General features: G+C 44.0%; 2 protein-coding genes across 15 annotated transcripts; one reads left to right on the forward strand and one right to left on the reverse strand.

Moving 5' to 3' along the window:
• Positions 1 to 291: 291 nt before the first annotated feature.
• On the reverse strand, positions 292 to 15,791 carry LOC124329027 (far upstream element-binding protein 1-like). Of its 13 annotated transcripts, none has more exons than XM_046787951.1 (16): positions 15,726 to 15,791; positions 6,498 to 6,819; positions 6,305 to 6,434; positions 6,111 to 6,237; positions 5,975 to 6,049; positions 5,765 to 5,914; positions 5,370 to 5,432; positions 4,795 to 5,001; positions 4,397 to 4,658; positions 4,182 to 4,339; positions 3,798 to 3,924; positions 3,598 to 3,732; positions 3,405 to 3,529; positions 3,151 to 3,303; positions 2,758 to 2,979; positions 292 to 2,691 (listed from the first exon to the last, which is right to left on the reverse strand). In XM_046787951.1, the coding sequence occupies exons 2-15, from the start codon at positions 6,709 to 6,711 to the stop codon at positions 2,773 to 2,775; spliced, it is 2,133 nt and encodes a 710-aa protein (XP_046643907.1). In that variant the 5' UTR covers positions 6,712 to 6,819; positions 15,726 to 15,791; the 3' UTR covers positions 292 to 2,691; positions 2,758 to 2,772. The 13 variants fall into 13 exon arrangements, with proteins under 13 accessions (XP_046643907.1, XP_046643902.1, XP_046643897.1 ...); XM_046787946.1 differs by lacking the exon at positions 15,726 to 15,791 and adding an exon at positions 8,828 to 8,940; XM_046787941.1 differs by lacking the exon at positions 15,726 to 15,791 and adding an exon at positions 8,081 to 8,455 and having other exon boundaries at positions 4,397 to 4,646; positions 4,801 to 5,001.
• On the forward strand, positions 10,488 to 27,346 carry LOC124328986 (sushi, von Willebrand factor type A, EGF and pentraxin domain-containing protein 1-like). 2 transcript variants are annotated; one of them, XM_046787850.1, is made up of 23 exons: positions 10,488 to 10,766; positions 13,474 to 13,613; positions 14,130 to 14,333; positions 14,648 to 14,750; positions 17,937 to 18,119; positions 19,277 to 19,387; positions 19,477 to 19,569; positions 20,488 to 20,664; positions 21,179 to 21,352; positions 21,447 to 21,626; positions 21,712 to 21,891; positions 22,684 to 22,857; positions 23,038 to 23,412; positions 23,497 to 23,703; positions 23,792 to 24,205; positions 24,307 to 24,469; positions 24,554 to 24,672; positions 24,806 to 24,948; positions 25,168 to 25,294; positions 25,413 to 25,572; positions 26,062 to 26,573; positions 26,640 to 26,810; positions 26,889 to 27,346. In XM_046787850.1, exons 1-23 carry the CDS (start codon positions 10,712 to 10,714, stop codon positions 27,086 to 27,088), a joined length of 4,365 nt encoding a protein of 1,454 aa, XP_046643806.1. In that variant the 5' UTR covers positions 10,488 to 10,711; the 3' UTR covers positions 27,089 to 27,346. The 2 variants fall into 2 exon arrangements, with proteins under 2 accessions (XP_046643806.1, XP_046643807.1); XM_046787851.1 differs by having other exon boundaries at positions 24,557 to 24,672.

Below are 27,346 nucleotides of genomic sequence, written 5' to 3' on the forward strand. Positions count from 1 at the left end.
ATTTACTGTAGGCTTGACTCAACTACCGTTGGCCAGCAGAAATCCTGTTGACGTGATCCATTTCAAGATGCCAACTGTTATGAATTTTTCAAGTCGAGGGTAACAAAATTTCATACGAAACTGCAGCCCAATGTTGCAAAAACCTTTTTGTAACTGAAAGAATTTCCTGCGCTATTACAAAAGCATTTTTTTTTTGTATTTTAGTTTTTTTATTTTTACCTTTTTTCTGTTTTCAATTTTTTTTCATTCACGATCAGTTTGTAAGAATTCGACCCAATAAAAAATAGACCATAGATGGACACGCAGATTTTTTTTCAAACACTGAAGAGACACAGCAAAATGGTTTTTGTTCAAAAAAAGTTCAATGGTAAAAAAACGAAATTCTATTGGAGAAGACTGTGACAGACTGTCTGAGGGAAATTGTGGGGATGCGGTAAAGAGGAGAAAAAAAATAACTTTCAAAAATCGGACGAGATGTTACATTTTTTTTTGAAAGATCCGGCAAGGGCATGGGGTTTTTTCGTTTGTACACTCTCATTTTGGTGGTATGCACGGCAATTCATTGATAAATCCTTTAGATATCAGCAGAGGGGCGTTAAGACGACAGAATAAACACTCAATAATTGGCCCGCGTTTCCAATAATGTCATCCTCCTTGAACAAATTGGCAATTTTCGCTATAGATAGGTCACAGAATCAAAATGACGTTGCAAAGTACAATGATTTAAATCTGTACAGCGTGGATTACGGGATTGATAAGAAAGGAGGCGCGGGATATCGAGTCATCACTTCAAAAAATAATAAAAATCAAGTCGGTGGCGAGGGCGCACGAGTCAATTTGAACAGCACGGGAGTAAAATTGTTTTTAAAACGCTCACGGTTTCCTTTTTCCTAACTTATGTTTGCAAAGATATTTTCACATGGACAAAAACATGAACATGGACATACTGTTGATCACGCGCAACCAGACTGTTTTCTTTTTTTTTCAAACGTTTCAAATTTTTGAGACCCGGAGTTTTTTCTTTTTGCAGCAGTGGCAGTTTAAAAAAAAATACGAACAAATGAATTCGAGTTAATTTGACAGGAAAAAAAATAATAGATCACGGCATTGCAAGATTTAAAAATAATAAACAAGAGGACAAACCCTTCGCATTATATCAATGTCATCATCAATAAACCCTTTTTGCTCTCAAATTTTCATCAAACGGGATCGCACAAATTATTTTTTCAAAAGACGAAGTATTCAACTGGCGTCCCAGCCCAAATTGCACGGGTATCTTTCTCAAGTGGATCTTCCTAACATAAAACATCTTGATTCTATCGATCGATGAAACAACATTCATGTGACCATCAAAATCAATAATAGTTAATAATAGAAAATAAAATAACCAAAACATCCATCCAGTGTAGATCAAAATCAGAAAAAAACAGGGCCATGGGGTGGTGGTAATCGGGATGTGAGGGAGAGAAGCTATGCATATGCTTTCACGAAGCAGCAAAGATTACATTATGTCAAACTGAAAAGGTCACCAGGATTTCGTTACCCAAGTCACCCTGACCTCCCAGATTTTTTTGTAAGCATCTATGTAAACCAGCAGAAATATCGGGAAATTGGAATCAATAAGATATGAAGGCCCTACAATCCAATTATGGTTATTTGTCTTTTTTTTGTTTAGCTTACTATCAATTCAAAATACGCAACGAGCACACAAGACACTAAATAATGAATCCATGGATTTTAGTATGCTTAAGACAAGTATTTCAAAATTGAATCCCAAAAAATTTTCTTTAAGTTTTGACAAACATCCACCATCGTTTAACTGAAATTTCTAAATAAGCCTACACCTAGTACAAAGAAAAATTTAAGGGAGTTTGTTTAAATAATGTTCTACTCGTTATCAACGGACAAAAAAAAAAAAATGGGGAATTGAGGCGGGTTATATAAGAGGTCAGCTCGAGACAATTTGGGGGAGGGGGCGAGAATGGGACAAAACTCACGATCAATCATTGAAGTGGACACATTACTTCCTCGATTTTGAGAAATAAACTCGGGACATCGGATTGTTGCAAAAATCATCAGCAGCAGCAGCAAAAGACAGGTATCTTTAAAAAGTCTCTTCAACATGGCAACAATATTGGATCGTCAATATAGTGGAGAAAAATGCAAACGTGTTATCTCGAATGAACCAAGACAAAAAAAAAATATTTTCTCAGCTTATAAGACTGGACTCAAATGACCTGAGGATGGGTAGCGTGTTTTTCGACCTTGGTGGATTGTTAGATTTCGAATGACACTGGATCAGTTTCAAATATCGAAACAAAATGAACAGCGGGGGGAAGGGGAGGAGAAGTTTCAGTTGCGGATGTTTGGGAGGGGAAATGGGTGGGTAAAAATGAACAAACATGTAAAAGACAGAATAGCACATTTCCGACGACTGTGTGTACTTTGCCTTCTCCTTTTCCTACGTTAGTCTGAGCTTTAGGTTGGTATCAAGGAAAAAACCAAAGGAAGAGGAACCCAATCAAAAATAAAAACACAAGCCCATCAACCAACAGACATTAAAATAGGATGGATGGAGAGTAGAGTGGAGAAAAAAAAAAAGAATAACATGACGCATTTTTTTCGACACGTTGAATTATGTGAACATCGATGAGAAGACACGATCTATTGTTACCAGCTTGCAGCAAACCACTATAAACAAAGGCAGTTTGTAATGTACGATTCCAAAGGAAGAGTGTTGCAGGCGGGGGATATTACCACTGTTGTTTCCTGCTATTGTCCGTCAGAAGGAGCTTGTCCATAGCCTCCATACCCTTGGTAGCCATAAGCTGCTGCTCCACCTTGAGGTTGGCCTCCGCCAGGCTGTCCACCGTAGTATCCAGCCGCTGCTGCGGCACTACCTCCAGATCCAGCGCCAGGGTAGGCTCCGTACTGAGCAGCTGATCCAGCTTGACCTGGACCTTGACCACCCTGGCCACTCTAAAAACAAAAAAATCACAGGGTATCAGTAAGTCTCCGGACACACCAACAATTGCTTGTCAACGTTCTGTTTTAACATTGCAAATATCAGCGATATAAAACCTTTCTGTTCACACACTCCCTTAAGAATCATGCATCAAATCTCAAGCAAACAAAGAATCATAGTCTTACCTGCTTCATCCTTGCCTGAGCTTCGATGGCTTCAGCTTCTCCAATCTTGCCAATGGAGCGGTAGTACGCGGCCCACTGTGCGCTATAGTCTTGGGTTGGCGCCGCCGCTGGAGCAGCTGCGGGAGCTGCTGATACTGCTGGATTTCCCATACCCTGCAAAACAATTTCCTTTTTTGTTAATGCTCGTAGCGGAAATTGACGACTACAGGCAACAAAGGGAGAAATCTTTAAAAGAAATTTAAGCAAAAACGTACCTTGCTGGCCTTTAGCTGTTGTTCAAGAGCTTCCGCATCTTTCATGGCTCCAATACTTCTATAGTACTGTATCCACTGGGCCGTATAGTCTGGTTGTCCAGTTTGAGGATTGACAGGGACACTCCCTAAGACAGTTACACAAGTAAGCCACGAGACCCACGTAAAACAATGCATGGAGAAATAAGTAGAATACCGCTATTGCCCTCAGGCTGTCCAGGATTGCCACTTTGGGCTGAGGGAGCGCCACTTCCCGGCTGTTGGTAGAACTGCTGTTGCTGGTAATATGCTGCCCACGCGGCAGCGTTTGCGGCATTTGGATCCGCTTTCGCTACAGTAACATGAATTGTCCAATTAATATTAAAACAATAGAAGAAGATAACGAAATATAAATACATGGGTCGTTGGGTTGTCCAGGCCACTGTTGATAAGCGGCTGCTCCCCAGCCTTGAGCTGCGTAAGCTCCAGCGTTCTGATTTTGTCCCATTGGGTAACCCTGTGCTGGAGGTGCGCCCATTGGTCCCTAGGTTAACAAATATTAAGATATCAGCATTGATAATTCACTTGCTTCAAGTAACAGTTTAAACTATCAGTTGATTATCTACTGTAGCCTGAAGTCCGATTACCAACCACCCAATTTGAATTTGGTGGCCGGTCAGTACTTTCTGCTAATTTTATTTTGCACCCAGAGCATGATTTTGAAAACAAATGTTTTCAAAATATTTAAGACTCCGTTGCCATTACATAGAACAAATAAAACGTCAAAACAGTTTTACTCACCAATCCCAGTTTTTCGCTAATCATACGTTTCGCCAACTCCACTTGTTCATGCGATCCCCTAATGATGAAGATCTTTTCATTTGGATTTGGAGGGGGCCTCCGATCAAGCTCGCAAAATGCTCCGGACTGTTGATTGATCTGCTTGATTGTTTCGCCTCCTGCAATGAAAATGGTAATGACGCTAAAGCACGCACAGTAAGCCAAGAAATATGTACCTTTGCCTATAATAATTCCGGTTTTGGTGGAAGGAACCAGAAATTGGTACTCGACTTTGTCTTGTCCGTTACGGGCCATTCCTATGCTTGGTCCTCCGCTCCTGCCGACACCAGGTCCATATTCTCCCCATCCACCTCCTGTTGAACTTCCACCGCCAGGGCTTCGTCCATATGGAGCTCCATTCATACTGCTGCCGCCTGTGCTTCCTCCAGTTCGACCCCGCCCCCGCCCCATCTGGCTATCACGCGCCTGCGACTCCCCCAACACATGGAAAGAAGAAGAACAAAAGTTGACGTTTCGTCATTTCCATAAACAGTAAGAAATGTAACACTTTCTTTTTAGTCATTAACTAATTTAAAAATCTTATGAAATTAAAGCACATTATTAAGTGCACTACCAATACAGATTCAATGAGTTCTTCGATGCGTTGTCTGGCGTCCTCGATCTGGTTCATGGTGCCTGTCAGCGCGCACATCCTTTCCTCGGGATTGTCGTCTCGTCCCTGCTGGAACTGAACCCGGGCTCCTGTTTCGTTCTGGATCTTCTTGATCATCTCGCCGTTCTTGCCAATTACAACACCGACAGCCGATCGCGGCACTGCCACCTGAAGCAGGGTAGGACAAGCGAACCCTTAACACTAAGTCCACTCGAGTTTCCCAAAATAGTTTTTCGGTAGTTTTTTACGACTGCCCCGTTGAATAAATGTTTAAAGACAGACTAACAACAAACCCCAGGAATTGCGATTCGATTGAATTCTAGTCGCAAAGGAGAAGGAAGGTTAAGGAAGGGAAGAAAAGTTCAAACCAAAGAGTTACAGTATAAGGAACGGTTATAAAGGGAAGTGATCAAGAAAAATGGGAGGTCTCAAAAAATCAAAACGAGTTTAAATGTGAAACAAAGAAAAAGGCAATAAATTTTGATAGAGAAAAAAAAAGAATAGAAAACGTGCACAGACATAGACGAACGAAATACCTCGATAGTTTGCTGCGGCCCACCTCCTCCATAACTACCAAACCTCTGTCCTCGACTGAAGGCCTAGTGTCATAGAGAAATTTGGCCTCAATTACTACTTAAACACGAACGATCCTAATAGTCTGTAATTCATCAGCGTTGATGAATGTTTCTCACATCTCCAATCGCAAGTTTCAAACTCAAAACTATCGCAAACAATGTTGCCATCAACCAAAATAACTAAGAGGACACGGACATTCTTTCCTAGGACAGTTGACGCGAGGCCCATGATAATTTCATCGGATAATAATCAAGTTGAAAGTTACCACTACACACTTAAATTGCTGTTTGAAATTTGTGATTGAACATCGGAGAACCATAAACAAAGACTTAAAGGAAAATAACGAGAGACTTACGGAGACTTCCATTTCCTTTTCGGCGATGAGGTCGTACACAAGTTGTTTTGCATGCTCAACTTTCTGTGGGTCACCGTAGATGCGAAGGGGCTTTTCGTTTTCTTGTTGAGGACCATCTTGAACAACTACCATCCTTGTTCCTGACCTCTCCTACAATACACAAACCATTATGTTAAAATATTCAAGATGAGAATTTATTGATTTTCTCACCTGCAACTGCTTGATTGTTTCACCACCTTTACCAATAATTAATCCTACTTTAGGGCCAGGGATCATAACTTCAACCTAGCATTTTAAAAAAGTGTTAAAAATGTAGAGGGAGTGCAAGTGAATATCATGTACTTACATTGGGAGCTAAAGTGAGATCGATACCCACATTATGTTGTCCACCTAAAGATTCAACTGATGGAGGTCCTGCATCTCTGGGTCCACCACGAGTCTGAACAATATTGTTGATCAGTTCACGAGCTCGCCTGGATACAAACAAAATTGTAAAGACTGTAATACAAGCAACCAATGGTACAAGTGAAGGTATCTTACCCTATCGCTTCTCTTGAGCCAGTGATTGTGCAAGTCCGGTCAGGGAGGCCAGCACTGTCAGGTGCCATTTGAATTTTGGCTCCAGATTCAGCCTGCAGTCTTGAAATCTGCTCTCCACCTCGTCCAATAACTTCAATAAAAAGTTAATGACGAAAAAGTTTCTAGAAACACAGAAACTAGGAATAATACTCACTCAATCCAACCATTTTATCTGGAACAGCAACTTCTTCAGTGCTGATAGGACCAAGGTTCATCATGGAGGCAGCAGGCATACCCATCATCGGTCCTCTTCCCTGCATACCAGGTGATCTCAAAGCTCCAAATGGATCAGCTGCATTTGCTGCAGCTGCAGCAGCAGCAGCAGCCACGGCTGCTGCCATTCTCTTGGCATCAGGTTCATTCTCCATTGATGGGCTTACACTGCTGAAAGGCCTCTTGACAGTGGAGTTTGAACCGTTTCTTTCAAAGTCAAAGTCTGACGGGCTTCCTGAATCTGGCTGAATTTTTGATGCAACCTGAAAAACAAGAGTGACAATATAGTTATGTCCATTTCAATTTCAATATAGTCAATGAATAAAAGTTTGAAATATGAAAGGAAGTCAATGTGTGAGGGCACATTTCAACCAGCCATTTGCTGTAGCATTCAGAGGAGGATGGGGAATTTCTAACTAAATCAGACATCTTGAAACTGTGATTATCAATGTAGTCGGTTACCATGTCAAAACGATTTGACGTATATGAAAGGAAAGAAAATAAATTTACGAAGAACAGCCAAAAAAAGTTCAAGTTGGCAATGAACCCAGACGTGAAAAAAAAAATGCCTCTCGATTTCAAATTCTACGGTTGATGGTGGTGGGGAAACACCGGCTTTTCACACACGTTTAAGAACTAGCCTTTCAAAGACGTGAATCCACTGCACAAATTCTCGGTGATTAAATAATCAATCGGCCATGAGTGCAAACTGAAGAGACTATAGAGAGTGTAACGAAAGATGAGGCTACCTGATTATCCGTCTAGGAACACAGGAATCGAAACGCGAGTCAAGCCCGAGTTAAAATGGTGGCGTGTGTAAGCAGCCACACAGCAGTGCTGGCCGCTGGGGAGGGGAAAAAAGAGAGAAAGAGAGAGAGCCCTTCGGGGCGGAGTGGAGGGGAGAGAGAGAGAGAGAAAAGGCGCCGCGTGGCCAGAGGAGAGGAAAAAACCAGAACTACTACTACTACTAGTGGTGTGTGTGTGAAGCGCGTCGAAGAAAATAAAGAATTTCTTACGCTGTCACTAATTGACCTTTCTCTTTAAAACAAAAATGGCACACACTCACAAGACGATGAATTTAAGTAAATTGGAAAAAAAGGGGCTTACAATCAACCTGAAAAAATTTCTTTATACACAGATGCAACACATTCACAATTCCATTCACTCGCACACAAAAACTGCGGTACGACTGTGTTGCCCGGCATACGGCAACCAAAGCCCAGGGTAGCCCTTGATCTAGCTACTCGCAGGGGGAAGGGGAGGGGGGGAGGCAGATAGTATCCAATGACCGAACCCAAGGCCGTGCCGGTTTTGCGCTTCGAAGAAAAGGATATGATGTTCAACTAGAGCCATCTAACGACCAGACAGCGAAAAACAACGTCTGCGGTGGTGGGTTTTCCCTCACACGCCATGGCGATTATTATTGGACTGTCAAAGAAACAATGTCTCCTAGATTCTTTTACGCAAGCTGGAGACGCTGACAATTTCAGGTTATACAACTATTACTTAGTCGGGTCAACATACAACAATATCAAATGAGGCATTAAAGGAAGGTTGTTGCCCGGAATGCAAGATTGGCTCGAGTAACTTGAGAAAAAGAAGTACAGAGAGACGCGTCTGGTTTGCTAGTTTCGTGGGGAAGGGGTGGGGGGACTTGAGGAGGGAGGGTTCGCTAGATAGAGATGGGGACAGAAGGGGTGGCAAACATGGCCGCCAAAACGTTACGCCAAGGTCAATGACATTACAAGAACACCAATGCTTGTTCGTGTAGAATATATGTAATCTTTTGGTAGTCGATCGATTGTCAAAAGGACTATCGTTTTGACTTGGTTGTGGAATGAAAAAACAAAAAGAGTGTCCAATATCAACTAGAAGAAACCTCATTCTGTTTAGCCCATGCATGACTTTTGAAAAATAGAAAAAAAGTAGTAAAAACAATACAAGTGGCGCGGCGTGGTGCCGGTACGTGATAGAATGGCGCGAAACATGGCCGACGTTGCACTAAAGACTGAAAATAGAGGATAACAAGCCGGTATTTCTCGTCTATCAAAGTCGTAAACTAATCTGCCTACAGGGACGTACAATCAACCATTTATTGCCAGTCCTGGGGTAGCCGAACAACTCAAAACCCAACACCAAAAACACGTGGAGGGAATGAGGCCGACACAAAACAACCAAGAAAGTTTTGGCAGTTTAACCGAGAAATGAAGCCTTCACGATTACAAAATTGGTTGAATTCGTTGGGCGACACTATTAAAAACAAATTTTTACCTCTCTGGCTCGTTGAACGGCATCCGCAAATGCAGAATTCTGGCTGTTGTTTTGTGCCGTAACAGAAACTTCCATCACTGGCTTCCAACAAAAAATGTTTTGTAAAATAATAGCGCCACCTACCCGTGAAAAATAAAAAGAACAGGCCCACTTTCTAGTGAGACTGAAACAAAGGTACCCAACGCCATCTAACGGGAAAAATCGAATACTTTCGCCTTTTTTGGTTTATGCACGCTGCTAAAATGGGTATTTGTGTATTGGGTATTGGAGGCATCGGGAAAAATCAACAAATCGACTTTTTAATGTCATTAATTATTTCATTTGAGAAAATAGACAATAATCATTTATATAATGGGACAGGATGTGGCGCAGATAAAAGACAATAGGAATGGTCGCGAAATAATTGATCAAAGGAATCCAACTAGTTGAATTCAACTGGCTATTCAAATTTGGATTTTCAAAGTCCAAACAATAGTCAACTTCCTCTCGTTGAAACGCTTTTTCAAGGAATATGTCCTGGCCAGATGTAATGGCGGTATCTGGTTTCTAAGGCAACGATTTGTCGCCTGTATAAAGTGTGTGGGCCTATACTGCCATCACCGATGTAAAAATTCCAGCTTATCTCTGGCGGAGCGCAAGGCTTAATTTTTGAATTGATGTTTTTTTTTTCGATTATACACGAATCAAAAAATGTTTCCCCATTTCATTTTCCACGGATTTCAGGTATATACTCAACGATAAGGTTTACCCAGGTGAATGATAAGATTCCTGGCAGTGCTCTTGTCGCCTCTTCTCAAACGAGTGCAATGGAGAACATTGCAGATCGATGGAATGGATAACTGCTCCGCTCGCGGTACTCTTGTTGATAAACGAATCAACACCCGGCGTCAGCATATCGAAAAACAAAACAAAGAGTATGATGGATGTGATGGGTTCTACCTTGTATAGAGCTACGCATGTATCCTATAGCCCTAGTCTTAGTTTCCCCCCGTATGTTTCTGGTATTATATTTGCATAATGGATGCGGTCGTTACGCATCCGCTCGTGAAAAAAAAAAAACATGTTTTGTTACCATTTAGTATATCGGTGCACTCTGAAACTCAACTGGCTACCGTCAAAGTACTACTTTCCATAAACTGTGGGCGCTCTCGCGTGCCGTACGTGAGAAATATTCGTGAGTGGATGAAATTTGGAGTGAGGAATCAACTTGAGCGCCCAATGAGCCTTGAACAAACTTTCCTTGTATCCCGCCCTTGCACACTCTTATACTTCTTCTTCTTCTTTTCTCTCTCTCCTTTTGACCGGAATAAAGTATTTATTATTACACACATAAAACGTGTAAATGTCGGACGCGGAGTCCGTACGTTGGAGATTTAGGTGGGGCGCGAGCGACGAAGAAAGGCCAAAGACTTGATTGGGGTGGATGCTTCATCCCCGTGTCTTACAAGAACACAGTGTGATCTACCCCGCGCTAATATAACTCGCGTGACAATTATTCAGAGACGCTGGTCGCGTGCCATCACAGCCGCCACGCCGTCTCATTCCGGCCGCCAGACGAGGATCTAGACGACGACCGTTGCGTATGTGTATACGCGCGGCGCCAGCAGCAGTCTCACCCGCTCTCCATAAAAGAACGTGTTCACCCTGCGCAGATAGTTCAGTGTCTCTTGGTCTTCGATCGAGTCAGGTTGTACTGCAAGCAGACGCTTGATCCTTCGATATATTCCACCTTTTTCTCTCTTTCTCTATTTTCCATTATTTGCCCGACCGGCGATACTCGAATTCCATTTGCTAATCACAAATCGAATCACAACCAGAGGGAGAAACACCAATTTCTCGTCGAGGTTCTTGAATGGGCACGAGGAGCATCAAGTTCAAGTGACCATGTCGAGGATCGTGATACTGATGGCAGTGATTCTCCACGTGCTCTGCGCTAAAGGTAAACGCCATCTTCTTAACTATAAGCAGATTTGGGGATGGTGACAAAAAGATTTAGCTAGAGTCACGTCGCTCCCGTTTTTCACGGGAAAACGGGATCACGGCAAATTGTTGTTGTCGTACACGTTGCACAAGAGTGCTCAACCGGTTTGTCGCCAAAAGAAATCCGCTGAGCTTCGCAAGCGGATGCGCATCTTCGATTTCTTGGCACTACACGGTTTCCAATATGATTTTTCCTGTCGCCTCGTCGATTTTTCTTTTCTTATATAACATTTCTTTAAAAAAATAAAAAATAAAGAAGAAAGACAAATCTCTTTTCCTGGACGAACTTTAGACAAAACGTCCGGTTTCCCCCTTTTTTTTCAGACATTTCGGCTATGGGATACAAAGAAAGAGAAACCAATAAAACATCCAACATAATCTCCTAGCGTGTCTTTCGGAATGAGATTTTTCGATGTGCCAGCAATTTTTTGTTCTTCTTTCTTATCTTGTTATTGCTGCCTTCCTAAATATGGTATGTCCTCCGGAAGTAGGAAGGGAAGAAAGAAAAAAAATGTCTTCCTCATTTAATATGGATAGGAAAAAGAAATTCAACGGTTACACCAGCAGGTCATCAGTTTGCCTTCTCACGTGCTCAATTCCGGCTTCCCGGAGAGATGATGAAGACCAATCTCGGATAAAATAAGAAATAAAATAAGAGTCTGTCTCTGTCGGCGAGATCCATGCGGATCATCTTGCGATGATGTAAACCCCCCCCCCCCCCCCCCCACCGCAGCTAGTGGATGTGTAACATCACGGAGTCACGCCGAGGAGTTTGTGCGCTTGACTCTATAACATGCACTTGTAGAGAGTAGAGAAAAAGATATCCTGCCTGGGCAATCACAAATGCCATTCCCCGCTAGAACAAGTTTAATACGAAACGTGTCACATCACGGAATATACTGCTGCTGCTGCTTGGTAAAAAGAAAAAAAAGGGGGGGAGTGGCAGCTGGCACGGATTCCCGATGATGATCCCGAGGACCCTCTTTGCTACTGCAATAATCTGATATCTCCGACCCTCGAAATGGAATGTCGCTCCTTGTATGTGATTTTTTAAAAAACAAAAAAAACAAAACAAAACAGATCCTGGCTCGACGAAAAATCATAACGTCTAGCCAGGGAAGTGGTTCCGGGATGAGTCCCTGGAATCGTGAGTATCCAGGGGAAAAAAGCGAATTGTCTTTGTATATATATACACGTCGGATATCTTACAGGAATTTAAATAGAAACGCTTGAAATATTCATGCGACGCACAAATCCGCGAAATGTGTTTTTGTTTTTTATTTTGTTCGCACGGAAAGCATTTGAAATGTAACATGCACAGACGCAGGTTTTGTATTTTCTTCTTTTTTGTTTTAGTTAACGAAGCGATTTGGACTATTGACGTATAAGGCTTTTGTTCCTTTTGGCTATAGTGCAACGTGTGGGGAATAACAAGTGCTGTAAGAAAAAAAGGGGAAAAGAATGTGTATATGTGTGTAAAGGAACGATACTTGTATAAAAAGGCAGGAGAGAATCAACTGGAACGGAACGCGGGATCGTGAACTTGTGAGAGGGGGGCTAGTCTACTGTAGCCCATTGGATTCTTGATTGCTCCATCGGGAACCACTGGCCACTGGATGGATGGTCGATCAACCTTATTCTATCTAAAAAAGGAGTCGATAGAACAACTTTCTTCCTCTTTGATTCGAGAAGTAAAAAGGAAATTCCCCCACTCTTTTTATTTCTCTGGCTCATTTCGTGAGTGGGAGTCCAACTAGGATCGGGCTCTTCAATTATATCCACCTCAGGTGTGGCGATAGCCCCGAGCTGCCATCAACAGTCTGGATATTCCGGGATATTCTACATGTACTACTTTTGGGGTGAATGACATTTTCGACGAAAGTATATCGTCGAAACAATATACTATGGAAAACATAACACAAGAGAAACGACGTCTTTGTGTATAGTCTATTTATGCGTGCAGCATAACCAATCAAAAGTTTCGACTGCGTAGCAACTCACTCCAACTGGTTACTAAAGAACGTAATTGTGCGTTAATTTAACTCTGATTGTTCGTTCCGTCGTTCTTTTTTTTTGGGTGAAACGGGGACGAACAACTCGGTTTTCTCTTAGTACAAAGTTTTTGGGATTACACGAGTAGCGGGAGAAACAGATAGCTGGGCAAAAGTCTTTGTCGCCAACTTTGCAAATTCAGATAAGAGACATCGATCCCCCCTTCAAGTATACAAGAGACTCTGTGAGAGAGCACACAGGCTGAAGGATTTTGATGAAGCTCTATACATTATCAAGCAGCCAGCAGTATGGAGTCGATTCTATTTGTATCCCGTATGTTCCTCTTGAACGAATATAATAGAGCTTCTTTTTTATTTTTTAAATCCAATAAAAAATCAGACGGGATGATCCTCTCGATTCATCGTCTCAAAAGGAAGAGCAAAAATCTCAGCTCGTTCTTGTTTCAATAGATTTCTTGAATGGTAAAAAAAACCGTTCGTGTTCCTACTCGAAAATACTCAGCTACTCGGTACTTTAAAAGAATCAAACGACGACGCAATTTGTCTACACGTTTTCCGTCTTTGAATTAATTTCAGAGAACTGTTGCCAAAAAGAACAGATAAAATCATTTTTTAAATGAATTCATTTATGTATGTCTTTAAAAAAAAAATAAGATGAAACGGACGCTGGACGCTGGACGATGGACGATGGACAGAAATTCGGCTACGGATTCACATACGTCCGCGGAGGAAACGTCGCCGGACTGACGGCTCGAGGGCGAAACGGCAGCGACGCTACGGGACTCAATTGGCAGGCAAGTAAAAGTTTTGTTCGTTTCGTTTCGTTTCGTTTTTTTTTTCCTTTCTTGGAATGGCTCTTTGAATCCCATAAACAAACCACTTAGAAACTCGCGGAAAGGCATCGTTGAGAGCCTTAAGGGCTGCTGCACAGCACAGCTCGGCATCTGGAGAGATTCGCACGGACTGCGCGCTGTGTGCCAGCGTGATGGAAACTATTAAAAGCGAACACGAAGCAATTGCGGGGCATATTTCTCTGGCAAGAAAAGCTTTCAGACAGTTGATGTGTTCAACCGTCGAGTAAAAAGAATGAAAGAATTGAATTTTCGCAATCATTCCGGATGGAGTCGAATGAAGACACTATATTAGAGCACACACACAACATAACGTGAAATCCTCTCCAAGAATAATGTGGCCGGGAAAACGTGACTTTGACTAATGGTGCCCGTTTTTGGTTGGGTCGTTCAATGGGGCCGCTGCTGTTGTTGAGCTAGTATTTCTACATGTGTGGCATTTTTCTGCGGGTCTAATAGGCGGATAGTCCAATCGGTGGCGGCGATGCGGATGACGAAGACGAAAACGACCAGGACGACGTATTCATCCGACCATGGAACGACGGCGGATTGAACCTGCTTCCAGCCCAGTCCTCCTATATTCCGGAGAGGAAATCCTTCAAGAACCCGCGTAACGTCCCGTCAGATTCCTGCCCACGCGACGAAGATCTCGCCCAGGCTCAGGTTCTTCTTTTTTCATCTTCCCTTATGACTTTTTGGTTTTATAAAAGGATTATTCTATATTTCTTTTATCGTTTGTTTACGCATTTTGACATGATTGTTTTGTATTTCCGGATCAGCTTATTATTTCCCCACGTCAATTTCCCTGCACCAACACAGTGCTGACATCATCAGATGTCTCTAACAAATCCTACTAGACTCTTCTGAGCCTGCGACATAATAGAAACTAAATCTGATTCACTCCTTTTGTTCTTTTCAGCTCCGAATATAATCATCTATTTTCCTGCTAATTCCTAATTTTTTCTTTTCGTCCGCAGGGTCGAACATGCCTGAGGAAATGCTTGGCTGACGAGGATTGCCGAAGCCCACGTAAGAAATGTCTATGCGACGGCATTTGCGGACTGTCTTGCATCAAACCCGGTGAGTTTCGATCCTGATTTATTGCGGCTTGTTTGCAACTCCCCCCCCCCCCACCACCAAATAGAAGAGAGAGAAGAAATGTTTGGTCGGAAGAGCCAAACACAATTGCTCTATATAACCGACATCGTTCAGCAGTTTCGATCGAAACGCTTTGAGAGTCTACACACATCTCATCTTCCCCAATGATGCCGTATTGGGAAGACATAGTGCATACACGCCAGCACAGACGTCTATAGACATCTGCTTTCTCTCTCTTTTTTTCTTTTTCTTTTTCTTTTCTCGACGACGGCAAAATCGTTTGAGTGGGAGACGAGAATAAGGGGCCAATCTTTGGAAACCAGCAGCAGGCGCACGGTGTAATAATAGGGTGGGATCGAGCTGCAGTCCTAGCCGGAGCTTCAATTTCGCAAGAGGCAATTTCAACAACAACAACAACAACAAATTGATTTTTCCCCCTTCCTCCTTCTTCTACCAAACATTTAAGCGAGAATATATGGTTATCACCAAAAACGATTGGCTAAAGGATTTCGCCCAATTGCAGGAATAACTTGCTACAACCGGAAGAAATGAAAAAAGGAACAAATCAAATCGACGAATATCTAGCAAGGAGTTGGAAACATTAAAGATGAAAAGGAGTTGGGAGCTGTCCGGATGGAAATGCGCAAGTTGGATGAGGGGGGGGGGGGGGATATCCCTATGACTTGAGGCGCAAGTATAGCTTATAGGCTACTTAGACGGCAGCCGGGCCAAAAACTTACTTGTTGATTGAAATGGAAATGGGTATAGATAGTGATGTGCGGCGGCAGCAGACTATAACCCAACCGCATATATCCCTCCTTTATAGACTATAGCTTCTAGCTGGCACTAAAGGGAACGGCTCAATCCCGATCGATAACATTAAACCGATCCATTTACTCTTCTTCCTTAGAGAACGATGAATAAGTGAAAGGCAGAATTGTTTTCTTTTTCTCATACCCGATTGGAGAAATTCAGCAGCACAAAAGGGGCGACGACGAGTTCCTCTTCTGTCTTCAGCACTGTGTTCTGTTATTAACAAAAGAAATAAAAATAACTTTTGAAATGAAAAGAAAAAAGGGAAAGAAAAATGCACAATAGGGTGAACGTGTAGAGGGACTGGAGAATTCGCATAGAGCTCTTGTACATCTATACACACACAATTGAATTGAAACCATTGATTTTCGAGACGTTTAAAAACTTATTTTCCATTCTATTCCGCAATCCATTCAGTTGCTGTGGAAAGGGAATATAAAGTGCACGGAATATTATAATCGTTCTAATGTAGATTCACATCTATTTATAGTCAAGACCCCACACACCTTTCAAAAAAGACTTTCCTTTGAAAATAAAACAGTCTAAATTATTCTCAGAAAATTTAAAATCATTTTTTTTTCCATTTTCCTTATATTTTTTTTTTTACTTCCGCGTGATGATCCAGCTTAGCCACAGGATCTTTTATGTTGATGGTTATATTAAGGAGCTAGACTTTCAAGCGCTCATTTTCACCACATAGTATACGCTCTCTCTCACTCCTTGCTCGGCGAGAACGAAAATCAAGTTGCGCTTATTGATTTTGCGCGCCAGAAAAGAGAGCAGAGAGAGAGAGTGAGTGAGGCTCGAACTTGAACTTCATCGACGACTCTTTGTCTTGTTGACGAAAGGAGATGACATGTTGGCACGCCGCCACATCAGCAACTGCTGCTGCTTCCCTTTTTTTTTTCTTCTTTCTTCACTTCCTGGTATGAGCGCGTCTCGATTGTTGGTTAGTCTCTATCCGTACGCCCCCCCTCTACAATGTCAGCATGCCATCAACCGTACAGCTCCTCCCTGTAGCTCAAGTGTTAAGACGTCACGTAATCGATATCGGCCGTTCCAAGCGCAACCTACATGCTCCTTTTTGTGGGGGGCTGTTTCGAAATGCTCGCCGAGTAGGTCGGTTGCTCGATCTGTCAAAAAGTTGTTGAACAAGTGGATCGCTGATTGAATATACGAAAATTCTATTTCGGGCCGTGAAAGTTTCACGCGATGGTAATAACAACGGCGACACACACAATTCCCAGAAAGACAATATCCATTCTGTTTGGCAATTCATAATGTAATTGTCTTGGTTTGCTTTTTTTTAACATCTATTATTTCCATCCATCCAACAGCGTGTGCGCCGTTATTTTATCCCCATGCCAATATGAGGCCAGCGCAGACATCCTTTTGTGTGTGTTTTTCTTATCAAAGATCAACTTTATTTTTTTTTAAACAAGAAAAATGGATAAAGGGACGAGCAACCCGGCAACTGGGGAAATAGAATCGAGAGTGGCCTCGAGCGCGCCAAAATCAAACTTTTAATCTGGGAAACGATTTTGACTCGATCACTCAAAACACGATCAACAGTATATACAGAAGGCGAAGGCTATGTAAGAACAAACACGACTACCAACCCAACTGAAGGAAACATTTAAACGGATTAAACATGTGTCTGGTATCTTATTAGATAGACATTATAAAGGAAATCGAGTCGGACATTTGAGAGATGTGCGCACTCACAATGTGTTTCACGACACTGAGCAAAAGCGGATTTCATCTGGTTGTTTTGCCCACTTGACTGTCCTCCTGAAAATGAGAAACGTCGTGAATAATAAGTGACACACGCTACTGGTATTTTGATGGTCGTTGCGTGGCTGGCGCTCTGAACTCAAAAGCGATCCGCACTACAACTAGACTCGTCCTGTCAAAAGCGGGCGGGAGAACTGTGTCATCTTTTCATGCTTCCTCGTCTTATGACGTGCTTCTAATCCAATCATTTCCATCCCCCCCCAAAAAAAACTGATGCTAACCCCCTCCCGAAGAACAGCTCAGCTCGCGGAGAGAGGAGAAAGACACTCCGGGAGTGCTCGTCGGGAATTGGTCTCATTTTCGACGGTCGGCTCCTGACGGCAAAGCGCTTCCTTCGGCTTCTATTATATATATATATATAGAATTGATGGAGTGACACACCGTCACGAGATCAATGATTATTTAGAGCTTTGATTTTTCGACTGGCTGTGTGCGAAAATGCCACGTCGTTGACATTTATTTCTTCTTTGGTTTGCCTGTCACATTCGCAATTATAAATTGATGCGAATTTATTTTCTTATCTCTTTCTTTTCCATTTCGTTTTCTCTGTCGGAGCGGCAGATCGTGAATGTCACGACGAACTGGGTAATCCCGACAGAGGTAACGTGATCTTAACTGGGCGCCTGTTTGGTGATCGCGCCATCTACACTTGCGAGGAAGGCTACCGCTTGGTCGGAGTGGAATTCCGGCTCTGTCAAGCCGATGGATCGTGGTCGGCCACCGAACCAGCCTGTCATAAAATCGGTTAGTATATCAACCTTTCTAGTGGTTTTTGTTATTTTACCGCCGGCTACTGGAGTTTTGTTCGAATAATAATAATTATGTTATCACCGTTCATGGGGGTTGTAGTTAGTACGTACTCGGTATTCATACTCAAACAAACATTTGCAATGTGCACCAATAGTCCTGTACCAATTCTCTCATGGGAAGTACCCCCCCTCGCTCTCTCAACTCGTCTTGTGTCAGTAATGTCATCCAGACGACATCTGCGCCCTTTCGTATTATTCTTGTATTATTACGAGGGTATAGGCGCTGCTGTGCTTCCAGCAACAGCCGACGAATTCAATTTGCCGCCACTCCTTCATAAGGCCGACCCTTTTCCTACATATACACTAGGGCTGTGTATGGATCTCTTCACTGCATCCACAAGCGGATGCATGGATACTGCTGGACACCCAGCATGCAGCTCTCTCTCACTCACACACGCATCCAAACACACACACATACACATATCGATCCCATTATTCGTATTGCATCCGAGCGTGCGTTTCGCCTCTTCCAGCACGGGCGCTATATTATTCCGATATAGACACTAAACTTAGACGATCTTCGCTACTAGACGTCAAGTTTATCGCATACACTATACTCTATATAGTATACGACCGCTCCAAATCGAGTGGACTGCTATGCCATCACTAGCTGGATGGTGCGGGATGTGACGTCCATCCCACCTTAGTGGTGTAATGTTGCTGCCTTGAATAATATGCGACACTGGAGGAGAGCGTGTCGATTTTTAATGAAATTTTGGGAGGTCCCCAGCCGAGCACTCGCGTCTCCCAGATCGCATAGGAATGCTGCTGCAACTGATGCGGTCGCGGTTCATCATCAATATGAATGACGGGCGATGTCCTGGTTGAATCACTTGTCACTACTCCCAATCCTAAACCCAGAGATATGAGACATGAATAACTGAACTTGGTCAGGGGATTGATATTGAAGATGACCAGCACCGCCCAGCACCGACGACTCTTGGCGGGCGGGGGAAAAACTCGCCTGACAGGGATTGCATAAATCAATCGTGGATTCTTGCTGTCCTAAATCCCTGCCGAAATCGCATGTTTTTTAAAAAATTTCCAAATATTATGCGGCGCGGCCTAATACATTTGAATTTTCTTTTATAGTTCAGAGCAGCGGATATTGCGACGAACCGCCCATCGTACCCAACGCTCGTCACAACGCACCGCAAGAGCAAAACAGCTTCGCTCCCGACACCGAACTCCAATATCAATGCTGTAAAAAATTTCTATACTATTTCCTCAAAATTCATTTAGATTTAATTTCTACAATAATCATTTTTTTTTTTTTTTTTAACCCAAAATAGATCTGGGTTACAACACACTGGGCTTCGCTCGAGCCAGATGTCTGCAGTACAACCAGACCGTCAAATGGTTCGGCCCGGACTTTAAATGTGAAGGTAAATAGCCTGCATTTCATTCGTCTATTTTTGAACTCATTTTTGACTTTGATATTTACGCACCAAAAAGTCTCAAAAGTGGAGAATTATTGGTTGGATGAGTAGTTTGAGACAGGATATATTCCTATCTATATAAGATTGTACGCATCGAGTTGTTTGGTTATTTCCTTCTGATATTTTTTTCTTTGCCGGAGGAAGAAAACAAAAAAAGACGAGGCAAGAATGTGAAACACAACTCGAGGGAAAGAAAAAGAAGGAAGGCGACCGGGGGGGATAGAGTTGACACTCGACAGTTCCATTAGGCGGAGGCAATGAGAGCGTGTTGGATGTGTGTGTGTGTACAGTCGGCAGCGATTTATCGTCGAGACTTTGTTAAAGAATAAGAAGGAAAAAGCCGTTCGTCATTGCGCTGTTCCTTCCATTTGTTTGGCCACCATAGAGCAACAACAACAGAAAGAGGCGAACGGGTTAGAAATGAAGTCATTTTTATTATGTTGCCAAACATGGCTTCCTTTTTCCCTCCATGTTTGGGGTGGAAAAACGAGTCCGTCGGGAGGACGGAAATAAACCAAATAAAAAAGAAACGGAATGAAACGTCTTTTTGATGCACTCCAACTCCCAAAAAATGGAAAACAAATAAGAGAACTTGTTTCTCATGTGTGTGTATGCTGCACACACAGCCCTTGGGTGTGCCTCCAAGACTTACTTTTTTGTTGTTTCCCCATGGCCCAACGGGCTGGGCTGCTGCCCATCCGTTCATTCACCCGCCGCAAACCAAAAAGTGGTTTCCCATTTGATTCTACATCACAAGTTCAATGGCGGATATCCGTAACTTTCTAAACCGCCTCTTTCTTATTTGGCGGCCTATCCTGATCTATAATTTCAATTGAAACATTTTTTGAAATCTTTTTTTCCAAGCTCGATCTTGCGGTGAGCCGACCGACATAACCAACGGACGACACGAAGGCGAATGCCACGCATTCGGCTGTCGTGTGACCTATTACTGCACGGCCGGATTCGATCTGGTCGGAAGAGCCAACCGCTACTGCCAGGCCGATGGTACTTGGACTCCAGGAGAGTTGCCCATCTGTGTCCGTAAGTTTCTTCTTTCTTCCTCTTGTCTTTACATGATGGCAATATAGGGATAGACAAGCCACGCCTCCCCTCCCCCATACAATATAACAAGTTTGCGATCAAAACCACCAGCACCCCGGTTGGTTTGTCCCCACCCGATGGATGAGTATAACTCCTATGTGACCGATGCTTCATTCGATTAGGACCTTCTCTTTCCCCTTCCTCGTCTTTCCATCCATTACGCAACACCCCAAACTCGTAGATATCGATAGCAGCGGAGGCCTATGTATGTGTACACATCGCGGATGTTGGTCTTTGGATATTGATTCAGGTCTAGATCGTGTGGACACAAGAACTCACCGACCACCGCCGCTCATAAATGTGAACGGGATGTTTGCACCGGAATTACTACTACAAGGCTTTTCAGTCTGCTGTTTGTCGATCCCATCTCTGAATATTATTACAAGACGTGGGCCGTGATGTTTTTGCCAAAAGACTACTATGATGATGTGGTGATCCTTTTTATATCCCGCAGCTGTCCAGTGCCCCATACCCAGCGACCCCGATCTTGGCAAGGCCATCTTCAGTTCTACCAGCTATAATTCCATCGTGTCCTACGAGTGTCTTTACGGCAACTCCCTGGTCGGTCAACCCACAAGACGTTGCGGTCCAGACAAACGATGGATGGGAGAAGAACCCTTTTGTCGAGGTTTGTGCTCAAAACTTGTATAGCTATTTTAAAAAGAAAAAGAAAATTTACCCAGCAGCAGCAGCTCGTAAATCTACATTTATGGGGCTGTCAGAAATCAACTGCGGATCACCCGGACTCATTCCCAACGGATGGATTGAAAATCTTCACTTGGGGACTTCGCTGGGCACGTCCATTATTTACCGCTGCAACAAGAACATGAAGCGGATTGGCGCCTCGTCTGCCACTTGCGAGAAAAGCGGCCGCTGGAGCTACAACCCGCCTCAATGTTTATGTAAGTTTAAACTTTCACTTTTTTTTGGCGCCAAAAAAAAATTTGAAAAATAAAATTCAACACCTTTTCCAAAAATAAATAAAAGCATCTTGCGTGGTGCCGATGGTGGAACGCGGAGTCGTCCGCAACGTCACGGCCGGATCGATGGTGTCCCACGGTGAGAACCTGACCCTCGAGTGCATCAACTTGTACGAACCGGCCCACGGATTGGCCACCTTCACCTGCAATAACGGAACGTGGAACGTCATTCCTCGATGCGAACCCGGTACGGCACGCTAAACCTTGGCGCAGAGGAAATTCTAGAAACTAATGAACTGCTATATACGGTCTAGTATACAAGTAAAAGCACGGGCGTCTATAACCAGCAGCAGCAGCAGCAGCAGCATACCTTTGACTAACGAACTTTAATGTCATGCGTAATCTGATTAGCACTCCGCCGTGTACAGTAGATCCCTGCACGCTTTCGTCGCTGCATAATGCCCTTAATTAAAAAGCAACTTTTCTTCCGGCTCCCTTTGTCTTGACAGCGAGATATGTGTACCAATCTCACATTTCCCTTTGACCTATTGAAACATCGCTCCCCCCCCCCTCGATTTTGATTACGTTTTCTTCGACTTCCTTATATGGGATTCGGATGCCAATAACTTTCTCCAAAATAGGTGGCCTATACCTTTATATTTACAATAGACAGTCGCTCTTTCTCTCTCTTCGGTCTTGTTCGGTTTCATTCCTTGTTTCCCTCCCTCCCCCCCCATCTTGTGTCACCGAGTTCATTACGAAATGACGATAGCGCCCAGGTTGTTGGCAATCGATAGCCAAAAAGAGCCCCAGAAATCTCATTAAATGACATCCTATACATCTTCATTTCTCAGGACTACTAGACGATATACACACAGCACACACACATATGTATATACGTATAGCTAGGACGACTGGAGCAACCGTTGTTTAGTATCTCATTTCAATCTCTTGTCTCTCTCGCTTTTCTCTCTCTCTATTCCGGCCGTTTCAAATTCGTTCTCTCAAAATGATGGCGTCTGCTGTCACGCCCACAAAGCTCGATGTAAATCGCTGCCAAGACGACCCCGTCATGGAATGGTGATTGCTCCGAGAATGGAGCACGGATCAAGGGCACTCTACAAGTGCAAAGATGGTTTTCAACTGGCTGGATCCAACGTCACCGAATGCAACTATGGAAACTGGTCCGGCTTGCCACCCACCTGCCAAGAGAGTACGTAGAAAATCTATTTTTGACTTCTTCTGCCCATTGGCCCTTGACTTGGCTATTCGTTTTGATTTTGACTAAACTAAAACTCCACGCACTGGCCATGGCAACGTAAAAATTAAAAAATCGGGAAAATTGTTTTTCCACTCAAATGGCTCTATTTCTTTCGCTGATGGTGTGGTGTAGTCTACTGCCCGTTTCCCGGCTACATCGCCAACGGTAAGGTCATGCTCATGGGTAACATGGGTTACTACGATTACCGGCCCTACGTCAAGAAGGTCACCAACAATCGGCAGATCATGTACGAGTGCGATCGCGGATACAAGCTGGATGACGACGGACCGCCGGGTGCCACATGCGTGGCCGGTAGGTGGAGCCCCAAACAGTTGCCGAGATGCGTCGCCGAGCAACACTCGCGCGGCCGCTGGGCGCGATCCATCAAGTCCGGAAGAACACCCGTCGCCATTCGACCAGGAGGCAAAAAGAGCTCGGGTAAGAGCACTCGACGTAAGCAAGGATCCAGGCGTAACGAGCAAGATTACGACGACGGACAGCAGCACGGTAATATCTATCTGCCCATTCGCCGGCCCCTCCCAAAAATATAACCGGAAATCATTTGAGATCTCCGTTATCTTTTTTCTTTAGAATCGAGAGATACTTGTGTACCCCTGGCCGTCGAACCGCATGCCACAATCCAGGTGGTGACTCCTGGAAAAAATGCCAGTGACATGTTCAGCACTGGGGTTGTGCTCAGCATCACCTGCGCTGAAGGCTACAGGCTCAATGTCGGAAACCGGACGGTTCGTTGCAAACGGGGCGTTTGGAAACCGGAGCGACCGACTTGTTTACTCAGTAATCCTATTCCGGAATTAAACCCCTCCCCCCACAGAAAATGAAATGTTAACCACGACTATTTCTTTTTGGACGGGATTTCAAACAGTTCCATGCACCATTCCGGATGTAGAGAACTCTGCGTTCCAGCTCAACGATTCGACCGTGTTGGCGGCCAACTCTGAAATTCCGCACAATGAAACGGCATTGTTTGGTTGTAATGCCGGATACGTCATCCAAGGACCGGAAGTCTACCGCTGCTGGTTCGGCGAATACATCAACACCCACGGGCAGACGTCCGAGTGCGTCGCTGCACCTTGTGAGCTGCCACGAATCTCTTATGGGGAATACACGGCCGGATACCGGGCCGGATTGACCGTGGCCAACGGATCGACGGTCGATTACACTTGCTTCGAGCCCAACTATGTCAAGATCAATCCGGGGCCTATCCAGTGTCGACTGGGCGAGTTCATTCCCGACTTCCCAATTTGCCGGACCCGCTCCGATCGATTCGGCGTCGACGGTATGCAACAACAACAACAACAAACAAAATTAGAAAAAAAAGTCTCAGTCGTAACAGAGAAAATAAAAAAAAAACGTTTCTTTCGATCAATCAATTGATAGATTTCGGTCGAATCGCTTGGCAAGAGTTTAAAGGCGGCGGGGACATCACTGAAGGCGGAATCATGGTTTTGATGGACCGGAATAAACGGAACTGTTCCGAGCCTCATCGCGTTCACGGATCGCTGGTTTTCAGAGACGGCGAGCCCAAAGAAGGCGAGAAAAAGTGGGCAGAATTTGAACATTTGATTTAAAAAAAATAAAATTCGCAAAATTTTTGACGATTGGAAAAATGTTACTGGGTTTGAAGCAGGTTTCCCCACGGCTCTCAAGTGACTTTCCAATGCATTTCGGGACTCAATAAAGACCGCACAACGTGGCAAATTGTCTGCTCCGATGGATCGTGGAACGGCCGACCTTTAAGCTGCGGTAAAACATCTCCCGATATGCCATCAACTTGTTTTTCTCATTTATATCTGTAGCTAATATCGCGATGGCTAACGTTTCTTGAGTCTGCTTCTCTATTTTCCCAACTTGTTCGGTTCCCACACATCCGGAAAAGACGGTGAAGTCTTTGTCGAAGGACTCGGCCAGCCGTCCAACAAATCTTGCATCTTTCGCAACAACGAAGCGAACTTGATGACTTTCTACGAAGACCAACAGATCACCGAAGACGTGGTCGAATTTCCGCCGGGTACCGAACTAGTACGTATACATCTACATTACCTATTGCAACTTCGTTCCTCCTCTTTTTTCTTCGATTCGATCGTCGAGAAATACGCAATTCCATTGCTCTCTATTATGCTGGACACTTTCAATCCTCTCTCCCCACCCAGCCCTGGCCGTCTATTTGACTTGATTACAAATGTGTCCTTCTTCCAGAGTCTACTGTATACTGTATCTCTTTCTTTTGGCGCTTTCCAGATTTCCCGTTGCTACGATATCGGCAAGTTCGCTTTCACCGGATCGGTTCGTCGTCGCTGCAGCCGCGGCGATTGGACGGGCATGAAACCGGCCTGCGTCGGTCTCAGCCAAGAAAACGATTACGCCCGTAAGCGATTGCCTGCTGCCCTGTCACAAAAACTAGCTGAATGATTTATCGCTTGATAACGCTTCTTCTTCTTCTTCTTCTTTTTCTGTGTTTGCTTTCGGGCGGGTATTTTGAACAGTCGAGAAGCCACCGACGATCCTTTTCCGCCACCAATTGGGTCCCATCGCCCAGAGTAATGACGGTAGGCTTATTGTCTATCCAGGAACCATTGTCCACATGGAATGTCTTTGGATCCGGCGATTTGGCACTCCGAAATGGGAAGTTTCTCATCAGTACAGGTACCTACTTTTTTGGTTTGTTTGGCGTTAACTTTACTCTGATGCGGTTGGTCCGCAAATAAGCCCCGCCTTGAATTCATCACGTCAGGAAAGACCAAAAAATAGAAAACAAAAAAAACAAAATACATCCGCTCTTGAACCGCTCGAGAAGATCTACCAATGGAACAGAATGTTGGGTCGATGGCTCGTGAATGGTAAACAGTCTGGCGAAATGCGCCACCCAAGACAAGTACCGATCGGTCATAAGCCACTGCACATTTCCCATTGTGTCGTTTCAAAAGCGCCTCAAAGACTTTTGGATGAAAAGATTCCCATTGGGGAACGAGTGCGCCCAGCCAAATTGAACCGTCATCTCCAAGTTGCCACAAAATCGCTCAGCTTCTAGCCCATGCATAAAGTGCTGCTGCCATTGTGATTTTGACGAAAGTTAAATTTGTCTGATAGGCTCAAATAAATTTTTTTTTTATTTGATTGGCGAAATGTGAATAGGAAATACCCAGAAGGATGGACAGAAGAAGAAGGACGGGATAAAACGCTGGAATATCGACTGAGTATTTTCCACGCGCAGAAAGATGATTCGGGCACGTTCACGTGTACGACGCCTACGCGCCATCAGCACAGCGTCGAGATAATCGTGCATCCGGTTCATTGCCCAGCCATTGTGGAGCGCAAGGGATTGGTGGCATCGACTAAAAACACGAAAATGGGAGTCAAAGTTCATTTTTCCTGTCACAATAGCAACTCGCTGATTGGCGCTCCTGAACTGACTTGCCTGCCGTCTGGCAGTTGGAGCTCACCCACCCCGTTCTGCGAGAGCGTCCTCTGCCCGGACATCACCAACATCACCAACGATCGAATTTTGCGAGTCTCCATCGTCAGCCGGGAAGTTGGCGGACGTGCTCTATTCTCCTGTCCGCCCGGTTTCACCATACGAGGAGCGGGAACAGAGTCCGTCTGTCAATCGACTGGGGAATGGGCCCAACCGCTACCCCGTTGCGAAGGTGACGTAAACAAAAAACCCCTAAAAGCGTTTCAATTACTTAACACATTTTTATTGACGCTCGCAGAAGTGGTTTGCGAACCACCAACCAACCCGGAAAACGGATACATTCAAGGGGGTAGCACCTACAAGGCTGGTGAAGTGGTCCAGTTTCATTGCCACCGCGGTTTCATGGTCGAAGGACAGCCCATAGCAGTTTGTCAAGATAACGGCAAATGGTCCGGCACTTTCCCCAAATGTACTAGGACGCTTAAATCATTGCCATTTGTTCAAGTTACGTAATAACTGACGAATCCTTTTTAATAAAAAAAAAAAGGTTTGCCGGCTTGCCCGTACCCCGGAACAACAATTGGAGGGACGATTTCCATGGTCAAGTTCTACTACCCCATCGGAGAAACTGTAACATTCGATTGTTCAACTGGTCTAGTCCTTCAGGGCAGCCCGAATCTTCACTGTCAAAAGGGTGGCAAGTGGTCGTCGGCGGTGCCCACTTGTATTCCAGCTCAGAACAATTAGGAAACATCTTGGCTGCGCAAACCAACCAGTGACACACACGTACACACACGTTTTCTTTTTCTCGCTCTTTCTCTCTTAATCGATCAATTATTGTCGGCAATTACCTACATTTAATCCAAAAGTCGATGTCAAAAGTCGTTTCTCCTTTTTTTGGCTTTCATCCTCCCCCATCTCCCAGCAGATGAAAGTTACCAACGATCAACTTCATTTTTATGATAATTTCTCGGATAATATATCAACCTTCATTTCGATGTCTAA

The sequence above is a fragment of the Daphnia pulicaria genome, chromosome 3, assembly GCF_021234035.1.
Source record: "Daphnia pulicaria isolate SC F1-1A chromosome 3, SC_F0-13Bv2, whole genome shotgun sequence".
In the NCBI taxonomy this organism is placed as follows: Eukaryota; Metazoa; Arthropoda; class Branchiopoda; order Diplostraca; family Daphniidae; genus Daphnia; species Daphnia pulicaria.

Bases quoted from the DNA above. Each gene is read 5' to 3' on its own strand.
- LOC124329027 (XM_046787938.1), bottom strand. From the start codon at position 8,440: ATGAGGTTTCTTCTAGTTGATATTGGACACTCTTTTTGTTTTTTCATT. The intron at 6,435-6,497 runs GTGAGTATTATT...TTTTTATTGAAG, and splicing joins AGATAAAATGGTTGGATTGA to TTATTGGACGAGGTGGAGAG. The intron at 3,733-3,797 runs GTATTTATATTT...ATGTTACTGTAG, and splicing joins TGGACAACCCAACGACCCAT to CGAAAGCGGATCCAAATGCC.
- LOC124328986 (XM_046787850.1), top strand. From the start codon at position 10,712: ATGTCGAGGATCGTGATACTGATGGCAGTGATTCTCCACGTGCTCTGC. The intron at 23,704-23,791 runs GTAATCCTATTC...GATTTCAAACAG, and splicing joins GCGACCGACTTGTTTACTCA to TTCCATGCACCATTCCGGAT. The intron at 25,573-26,061 runs GTACCTACTTTT...AAATGTGAATAG, and splicing joins GAAGTTTCTCATCAGTACAG to GAAATACCCAGAAGGATGGA.